This window comes from Etheostoma cragini, chromosome 17 (genome assembly GCF_013103735.1).
Source record: "Etheostoma cragini isolate CJK2018 chromosome 17, CSU_Ecrag_1.0, whole genome shotgun sequence".
In the NCBI taxonomy this organism is placed as follows: domain Eukaryota; kingdom Metazoa; phylum Chordata; class Actinopteri; order Perciformes; family Percidae; genus Etheostoma; species Etheostoma cragini.
The window spans coordinates 22,313,273-22,323,295 of record NC_048423.1 but is presented as its reverse complement, the minus strand read 5'-3'; the positions used below and the strand labels follow the sequence as shown (position 1 = coordinate 22,323,295).

At 40.9% G+C, this 10,023-nt stretch overlaps 1 protein-coding gene across 1 annotated transcript; it reads left to right on the top strand.

Annotated features, from left to right (window-relative positions):
* Nucleotides 1–1,088, top strand: LOC117960961 (homeobox protein vent1-like). The gene is made up of 3 exons (XM_034899292.1): nt 1–346; nt 438–652; nt 766–1,088. The coding sequence occupies exons 1-3, from the start codon at nt 67–69 to the stop codon at nt 1,024–1,026; spliced, it is 756 nt and encodes a 251-aa protein (XP_034755183.1). The 5' UTR covers nt 1–66; the 3' UTR covers nt 1,027–1,088.
* The last annotated feature ends 8,935 nt before the right edge of the window (nt 1,089–10,023 follow it).

The window sequence follows — 10,023 nt, the reverse complement described above, 5'->3', positions numbered from 1 at the left end:
AGGCTGCTACCCCACACTCCCTCTGACATCTGCCGGATTTACAGGTCACTGAGCAGAACTGAGAACATGGTGAAATACTTTTCTGTGGACTGGCTGGCCCAGAGCCATCAGCACACTGCGCGGACCGAGGAAGGACACGGAGCTGGCGTGGATACCGCGCCGACCTGCAGACCTCACATTCCCTGCATGGTGCAGCCGCGCCCGCCGGCTTTTGGCAAAGGTTACCTGCAGCCCAAACCCAAAGCATCCAAGCCCGATGAACCCACGGAGCCAGCGGGGAGAGAGAGCGGGCACGACTCCAGCCTCATGTGCTCCCCTTTCCATCCAACAAGCTGCGCCTCGCCAAGTAAGTACAGCAGTAGGCCCACAACTTTAAACCAACGATTCGATCTTTACGCACAAGCGGTGTTTGTAACCGGTTTTTCCTGCACTTACAGTTTCAGAAATCAGCGGGTATTCCTCCGGGTACGAGAGCGAGGCTGCTTCCTCTGAGGGAAGTGACATGGAGAAGGACGCAGCGCAGCGCCGTGTGCGCACCAAGTTCACCCCGGAGCAGATCGGCAAGCTGGAGAAGATCTTCACCAAGCACAAATACCTGGATGCCGGAGAGAGAGTGAAGGCGGCGCAGAAACTGAAGCTCACAGAAACTCAGGTAAGAAGAAAAAAAATAGGGCTCACATCACAACTAAACGCATTTCCAATGATGGATTCCCTGAGTCTGCATTGCTCTGGTTGGGTTCTAACTGCATTCGTGCTTTCTTCCAGGTGAGGACCTGGTTCCAGAACAGGAGGATGAAGTTGAAACGGGAGGTGCAGGACTACCTCGCTCCCCACATCCCACCCCTGATGTTCCAGCCTCTGCCCCCGGTGCAGTATCACCGCTTGGCCGGACAGCGACCCCACTACCCCGCCACCGGCCGGGTCTTTTACCCGCTGCAGGTAGTCCCGCAGCTGGTGATGCAGCAGCAGCAGATGCCCCCTCACCACCCCCCCCACGTCATGATCCGCAGCCCCCACTTCTACTGAAGAACTGTCAACCAGAGACTTTTCCCATTGAAACACTTAAGAGTCCAACCAAGTGCAATCCAGAGTGCTTTTATTTGATGTTGTATTATATTTGATATAGAAAGTTGTATTTAATTCAGAAAAAAAGTCTATTTATAATTGAATAAAGTTTATCTTCTATACTGCAGCACTGGGCTATGCCTTTGTTTCCTAGGTTACAACAACACACAACACTGGGTATCTTTAAGATAGAGCTGATGATATTATCTGTATTGCAGGATCAGTTCAACATGAATAGATCATCCTGTCTTTCATCCGAAGGCGGGAGGAGGTCTGGAGGAAAGGACTGATAAAGTTGGGAGTCATCCATTATGGTTAAAGGCTCTTATCACGACTCATTGTACGGATCTCCTGGTGTAGTCTCTCCTAGTATGAGACCAGAGCCCAGTAAAACCAATCCATGTCCACAAATCATAATAAATGAACTCACTTGACGTAACAAATTCATCAAATTCTTAATCAGCGTCTTGTACAGACGTTGTGGCTTCACCCATTGCATGGGCACCCATAGGTAACCAATCCTAACCTTCATTTTCCGGCATTGTGCTGAATTTTGACGCAGCTTTTTTTGGATCATTTTATGCTAGAATGTCTTTATTGACGCAAAGGAAATTATTATTATAACAGTTTTTCCTGTGTTGTTCACTTCATTGTTGTAGGCCTATTGAACGGATCATTTTTTTATATGTGCCCCCCCCCCCCACCCCCACCCCCCTGGAATCCATCCCTATGGATGGGTGCCATATGCTCTGCTTTCACTTGCATTGTTTGTCCCCATCTCTGCACTTCAAACGCCAACTAACGGGGACACCATGGTCAGCAATTAGTCCTAATTAAGCCTCTCATTGATGAGTTTACACTTACAGCAGGATCCCCACCCCCCCATCCCGACCCCCCGCCCCGGCTCCAGAGAGTCTGGGCTGTTGTGTGGCCGAAGAATCTGATCTCTGGTTTGAAGTCTGAATGAGGCCTGTGACTTTAAAACCTGATTGTGTTATGAGATTTGGAGATAGAGCCGCTTTAAGATAGTTAAAAGGGTCATGGACGTCATTTAGCTCAGAGCCTTTCATTAAAACATTCACAGTCCAAATAAATCTCATTTTTACTGGTTTATTTAATTGTCATTGTGTTTTGTCTCATTGTGTGATTGTGTGATTGTGTGAGTGTGTGATTGTGTGACGGGTTAGTTGACAGGTCTTTCTGGTGGCACCTGGTCCTGGTGCTCCAAGATTATACATGTAGGCTGTGCTAATCCCTCTCTCTCTCTCTCTCTCTCTCTCTCTCTCTCTCTCACTCTTTCTCTTTCCAGGCACTCTCCCTGGTGACATCTTTAATTGATCCTTGACCGATTGATTGAAATGTGTTTTGTGTTTTTAAAGGAAATTATACACATATATAAATACTATACATATGTAACATTACACAAAATAAAAAGCAAAGATAACACTGTTTTTTAAATTCATTTGTTACATCATTACATTTCCCAAAAGTAGTGGGAAGAAACACTACCCCCCCCCCCCCAACATTTTAAATCAGTGAACCATATCAATGACTATGAATTTTAAGGATTGCATGTAAATCCGCAAAACATCAATCATCTTTTCAATCATTTAGGCCCCAACAGTATGAATGGAATCTGTAAACTGACTTTGGTGAAGCATTCAAATCCCCCTCCCCCCTCCCACCCTCCTCCCCCCTCCACACCTATATGGAGGGGGGAGTTAGTTATCAAGCTTCCTCTGTCATGTATTTGGTTTAAAGTGATCCCTGCATGTCTTTTGCCTTTTTCCCCCCCTCTATGACATGCACTCCTTACATTACCGATCTTGGCTTTCCCGCGTTATGCGTTCCTTTACAAATAAATCACTTTTGTTGAATCCCTTTCTGGATTTACCTGACGTAAACCTGCCTCTCCATGTGTCACGGCCAGGTTGTGACAGAGATGCAGGTTACACACCTGTTGCGTGGGGTTTGTTGTCTCTCTTTCAAACACAGATCAAACAGGACTTTCTCACTTTCTGACTGCGGACACACCCAGACACTCGCCCTGTCCCACCACAACAAAGGCTTCATCACCAGCAGGGGGCTTGATGCCCAGACAGCTGGGGGGGGGGGGGGGGGGGGGGGGGGGGGGTCCTGTCTGTCTGTCTGTCTGTCAACTGCAAACAAAAACAAACCAATTTTTGAGACATTTTAATTGGAAACGGTTTCAAATTTGGGATATTTGGGTGTCTTAAAACACCAACCCATGGTAGAATTATTTGATTCAGCTAGGATTGGAGACATTTTAATAGGAAATGCTTTTAAATTGGTGTCTTAAATGCACATACACACACACACACACACACAAACATTCATTGTTTGATCCTGTTTTGACAGCTGGTTAGGACATTTTAATTAGAAATATTTTCAATTTTGGGACTTTTGGCTTCTTAAAACAGCAACACACAGCTGACTTATTTCATGTACTGCCTTGACACTCAGAATTGAGACATTGTAATAGTGTAATAGTGTAAAAGTGTAAAAAAAAAAGTTTTTCTTTTTAAATTTAGTTACTTTAAGCATCATAAAGCATCAACACATGTCTAACTTTATTTGATAGGCTGTTTTGACAGCCAGAATTGAGACAATTTAATTTAAGATGTTTTTATATCTGGAAGATTTTGGCATCCTAAACACCAGCATGTGGCTAAGATTTGATACATTGTGACATTGTAAGCAATAAGGGAATATATTTAACCGATGGCACAGCAGGACTGAAATCCAACTAGAAACCTCTTTGTAAGTGTGCTCCACAGTGACATTTTGTATTGATAGGGGATATCACCCTGAATCACTCTATGCTGATGACAGGTAACTGATACTCAGACTTACTGGCACCAGCCACAGAGGTGAGAAAAACCACAACCCAGCTTCTATTAACCTCAATTACAACCACCGTCAGGTTTCTGTTGTTCTGTGGAGAGCCCTTTGCATATGCAAATAAAGACGTGTGGCCCTCCTGTACACTCTAAGAACTAAATCCGTAAAATAACAGAAAAAAAATGGCAGCTCATTAACTGTAATGAAAAACCAAAATTGAAGAGTAAAAAGTGAAAAACTCAGAACATTTTCTGGTATTTCAGATGTTATTTTACATTCTGTCAGATGAAGCTGCCTCATTTTGTAATTTTGACGTTTGTTTCGAAGCTTCTTATTTACATTTTAGCGTTTTTTTACACATTATCAACGCTTTTTGTTCCACTTTTGAAGCTTTTTGAGGCTTTTGGTGCTCCCTTATCCAGGAACCTACTGGCAAAAGTCTTCGGAGCACAGATAAATTACCCATAATGCACTCTGAAATATAAATAAACACAAAAGACAACTGTGATTCACTTACAGTGGACAATTTCCGTTAAAACATGCAGTCATACAACTGTTAATAAATAGAAATTTCTTAGAGTGTATAGAAGAGTCATCCAAAACAAAAAGAAGCAGGGACCACTGCTTTCTTCAACATGGCAAACTTCCAAAAGTTACCACAAGGTTGATGCACTTCAATCAAAAGTCCAGAGTGAATTGGAAGGGTTTACAGAAGGATCAAGAAGCCGATACTCCCCGACGTCGCCAAACAGTAAGTCCACAGATCGTCTCCAGAGTGGAGAGCGACGGACATTGATTTTGGGCTGGAGTGATTAGACTAAATGGTGTTCTTCTTTCCAGATGGTTGCGGTTACACGCCGGGGTGTGAGAGCGAGGTGGGGGAGCAGCCCAGCAGCGGAGGACGAGGACCGAGTTCACCCCGGAGCAAATCGGCCAACTGGAGAAGGCCTTCCGCACCTACCGATACCTGGCAGCCATGCAGAAGAGGAAGACCGCTGAGAAGCTGAACCTCTCCGAAACTCAGGTGGGTTTGAGGCCCTGTTGCACACCAGTGGTGGAAGAAGGACACTCTTAGACTTTGTATTGTATTTTTGCAGTAACTAACCCAATGCAGTACCACGTCTTTTACAGTATAATAACCTAACTGTAACATGCCAAAGTTCGTTGCATTGCTAAAAGCATGACAAATAAAATGTATTTCATTTTATCGAGACATTTCCTATGATCTTCTGAAACCTTAACTAACTATTTGATTGCTATGAATTGAAGTCTGTCTTATTCAACTACTGTAGCGCTACTGCTGTTTTACAGCAGACTACCGTAAATCACTGGAAATGAAATGTTAATACCTATTATGCAATGCGTATTGTAGCAATGAACTGGAAAAACACATTGTGGTATTTTACTCGACATTTTGGGGTAACTGTAGAAATTACAGCAAAGTCTCACAGTGTATTCAGATCCTAAATACTAATACTACACTGTGAAACTACTCTGTTGCATTGAAAATTTTACTAAACCCTCCTGTTGTCCTCGGGTCAAATTTGACCACTTTAAAAAATGTCTATATATCTAAATATGGCTTTCATTTTACCAAATTACCACAAAATACGGATGGATTCCTTACAACGCTCTTTGCAAATACAATTGATCCCTTTCAATCCTGACTAAAAGTTCCTCTGTTCTTAACTGCTTTTTTAACTGAAATATTAGATGTAACTCTATATAAATGAGGGCTATTGAACATGAATGCAATACAATCAAAAATAAGTCTGAAAAAGGGACAAAAATGTCAGTTTTTGAACCTGGAGGACCTTCGGATTTTCATTTATGTTGCTCCTGTTTTAAATAATTCATTTTTGTCAATTTCGGGGTGGGTGGGTAGGTGAATGGGGCTTGGGTGGGCGGGTTGTTGTGTTATGGGGGTATATGTGTGTGTGTGTGTGTGTGTGTGGGGGGGTATTATATAAAGCACTTTGTGCTACATTTGCATGTCTGAAAAGTGCTATATGAGCAAATAAAGTGTCGTTATAGTGCATTTTTTAACAGCTACCTTGTATTCCCCATCAGGTGAAAACGTGGTTCCAAAACAGGAGGATGAAGCTAAAACGGGAGGTCCAGGACCTGCTTCCTGATTTCCTTTCTGTCCCCGCCATTCTGCTGTTTCAGCACCCCGGTCGGAGTGGACAACTCTCTGATCTGAGTGGACAGCTCCACGGTCTGAGTGGACAGCTCCACAGTCTGATTGGACAACTCTCTGGTCATAGTGGACAGCTCCCCGGTCTGAGTGGACGAATCCCCGGTCTGAGTGGACAACTCCCCGGTCTAAGTGGACAGCACCCCGGTCTGAGTGGACAGCTCCCCGGTCTGAGTGGACAACTCCCCGTTCTGAGTGGACAGCTCCCGGGTCTGAGTGGACAACTCCTCGGGCTGAATGGACAGCTCCCGGGTCTGAGTGGACAGCTCCCTGCCGGTAGCGGCTACTTCACAACACACATTCCAACCCTGGCCGCTCCTCCGCACCCCTGTCCCCACCCTGTCCCCAATCGGCCATCATGCATCCTATAATGGTCTCTAGAATCTAGATATTTGCTCTCTCTAAAAGAGAGGTTTATAATATATATATATATATATATATATATATATATATATATATATATATATATATATATATATATATATATATATATATATATATATATATAATCGTTGCCAACCTACCTGGAGCACTACAGCAGATATAAAGTGTATGTATGGTTGAAATGATGGAAATGTATTTCCCGAAAATATTATATGTTCAATGTCACAACTAAAAATATAGCTTTAATAATAAGCACAACCTGCCTCTTCGCTTCAGTTACAGTTGCTTAAGTGCTGACATTTTCTCCAGTTGTCACAGAATCATATCACAAATTCATATTTAGACAAGAAACCGACTGTTTTTATTCGTCCCATGCAATCGTGGAATACAACACTATACTACAACCACAACTTATCAAATTAGATTTTGAGTTATGTTGGACACATCCGGGCTATTGGTCTATTTTTTAGAATATATCTTTGAAAAGATAAGGAAAACAGTTCACACATTTTAAAAATGGGGGAATGTGATTGGTTCCTTCCGTAACATGAAGGTTAGATGTGTGGATGGAGCTTCATCAACTCCCCAACAACAACAACACTGTAGCTGAACTAACCAATCAGAAAGTAGCAGAACTTGAAGTAAATGGGAGAAAAATCCCAGAAGTACTGTAGATTCATAACTGCTGCTGTAAATAATTAAGCATGAAGGCTAAATAGTGCAGATAGTTAACTTTAACTCAGCGATGTGAAATATTACACTTCTAATGCAAGTCACTTGAAAACACATAAACTAGTCGAAACGCAGTGTGTGTGCGCCATCTGTTGCAACATTGATGGGAGTTTTTTTAAATTGAACCAAAGGCTCAGTCTAGTGAATCTGTTCTCACTTTGTTCTCTTTCTGTCTCTCCGTCTGTCTTTTTCTTTGAAGAAACTTCATGTTGGCCGTGGAGAAATCCACACTACAGAGGTTGAAGACCCGTGACTTATGTGGGTTTTTCTTTTAAACAATGCTGAAATAAATTGTTCCTTCATAATCTATTAACACATATTGTCTTTATCTCAATTTCAAGCAATTGAGATTACATACATGTTCAGGGAATGCATTCAGTTTCTATTAGAACAATTAAAAATGGAAGTGGGATTCATTTTTTATCATAAGTTCATAGTTCATGTTAAAATCCACTATGGAATAAAACATAAGTGTCATATCCGGAATAAATTTCTGAATTGAGTCAGGTGTACATGTTTATCACAAAAATAAGGAAAGGTCCTTGACTTTCAGGAAGAAAAAAATGTATATGTACCATTTTTCATCTTATAAAAATTTGAAATGGGTCTATTTGACCCAAATACCATACAAGGGTTAAGTAAAAGTACTAATACCACATGGAAAAAAAATACTCCTGCATCTACCACCTCCTAAGTATCATCAGGGAAATGTACTTACAAAATTAAAAGTAAAAGCACTTAAATCCTCACATTATAGAATCTGGAAATGATTCAGACAGTTCTGTTAATTAACTAATGGTCCACTTATTTCAGCTGGACTTGAAGGCACCCATATTGTTGGGTAGTTTGGGTGTTTTTATATTTTTTTTAATGATTTATTTGCGGGATATTGAACATTACACCTCATCCATAGATATGAAACTAATACAAAGAGTTAATCTGTGACGCAGAGTGCTAACAAAATGACAATTTACGCCCAATTAAATTAAATATGATTATAGCTAATGTTTATATTGAATACAATAATAATAATAATAATAATAATAATAATAATAACATAATTAAATACTAATAGTAAAAAAATAAAATAAAAAAAAATTAACAAAAGTTGAATAAAATCAGGAAAGAATATAAAATAAAAAATAAAATTAAAATAAAATAAAACAGCTATTGTGTGTGAACAAGCTACTGCTTATGGGGGGGGGGGGGGGGGGTTAATCAGTTGCCTAGACACCAGGGTCTGTGTCTATATGGAGAGACCTAACATGATCTAGGAAGCCAATTTGCCAAATTTTATGGAATTTCCTTTCTGAGAAGCAAAGAGAATATATGATTGTCTCTAATCTCATAAAAAGAAGCGCTTATAGTACTAAAAGTAAAAGTACTCAATACAGAACAATCTTCACCTTTTACAGACTGGAAACGACAGTTTTGCCAACTGTTGGGTAGTTTCACTTACAGTAACACATATTTTATAAACTACATGTGTTTTATGTGCATTTTAATTATCCAAATGTGTAATATAACTGGTAACTAGAGTGGTCAGATTAATGACTCTCTGAAATATATAAAAATAATAATAGAAATAGAAAGAAACCTTACATTCCACTACTGCCATACAGGTGGCTTGTTTGTTGTACAAGCATATATAGCCTACTAATAACATATAATAATAATAATTATATACAGGCACATGTTAGGCAAAAGGCACCGGCTGTTCGGTGGTCCAACACGGGCCCAACCCAGGACCAACCAGCCCGACTCTCGGGCCCGTGAAGCGGCTCAAAGAGCTGCTGCAGCCACGTTTTTCCGCTTCGGGGTCCGGTGCCATGGCTCCCCAGCTGGGATCGCTTTCTGCCCCTTGTAGATTTGCATCTTCAAAGGGACATCAAAGCGGGGGTAAGTGCTAGATCATTGGGATCCATTGAGCTCCATTGTCTCCCGATGGACCGTTCGCACCTACGTGGGAGACGTGCAGACACGGCGCCCTCCAGTCTGCCCGAGGTGTGTATTGCCTCACGTTAGAGTCATTAGGTGGCCCCAGCTAAATGGGGGACTGATTGAGTCACTCAGTCATAAAGGGGCTGTGCCTTGTTCACTTATGATTTGCAATTGGGATTCAGAAAAGGAAATGAAATACCTTCTGCTGGAGGTATCCCCCCCCCACTGCAGGATATCAGACACATGGTCCAAGACGTATTCAGATCCTTCATGTTGTCCTCATGTTGTCCCACATCAATGTTCCTTTTAACTACCCAATTCTAATAACCTGAAATAACATGATTGATTCCACACAACGCTCTTTGGCAAATACATATTTCTACTTTTTATTAATTTTGGGGTTTCTGATTCAATTTTTGTGTTTATTTGAAAACAAGTGGTTTTGAAATAGTATTGAGTAAAAGTTGAAATATTATGTATTATTATATAGTATGTGAGTTCCATCAAGAAAATGTACTTCAGTTATTTTGAACAGCTTATTCTTGTGTTTTATGTGTTTTTACTTTTTATCTATTTAACTTTTTTTGTGTAAAGCCCTTTGAATTGCCCTGTTGCTGAAATGTACTATACAAGTAAAGCTGCCTTGCCTAAAGTACTTGAAGTAAAAATACTTACTGCAGAAACCAATCCTCCCATTTTAGAGACTGGAAACGATCCTTGCAGTTCTGTCAATAAAATAAGAGTTCATTCAGCAAATCATGTTGGACATGTTGGGTGTTCTATTATTGGGTTGTTTCATTTTTAATAAAAACATTGTGTTTTTAATAACTACATGTGTTTTG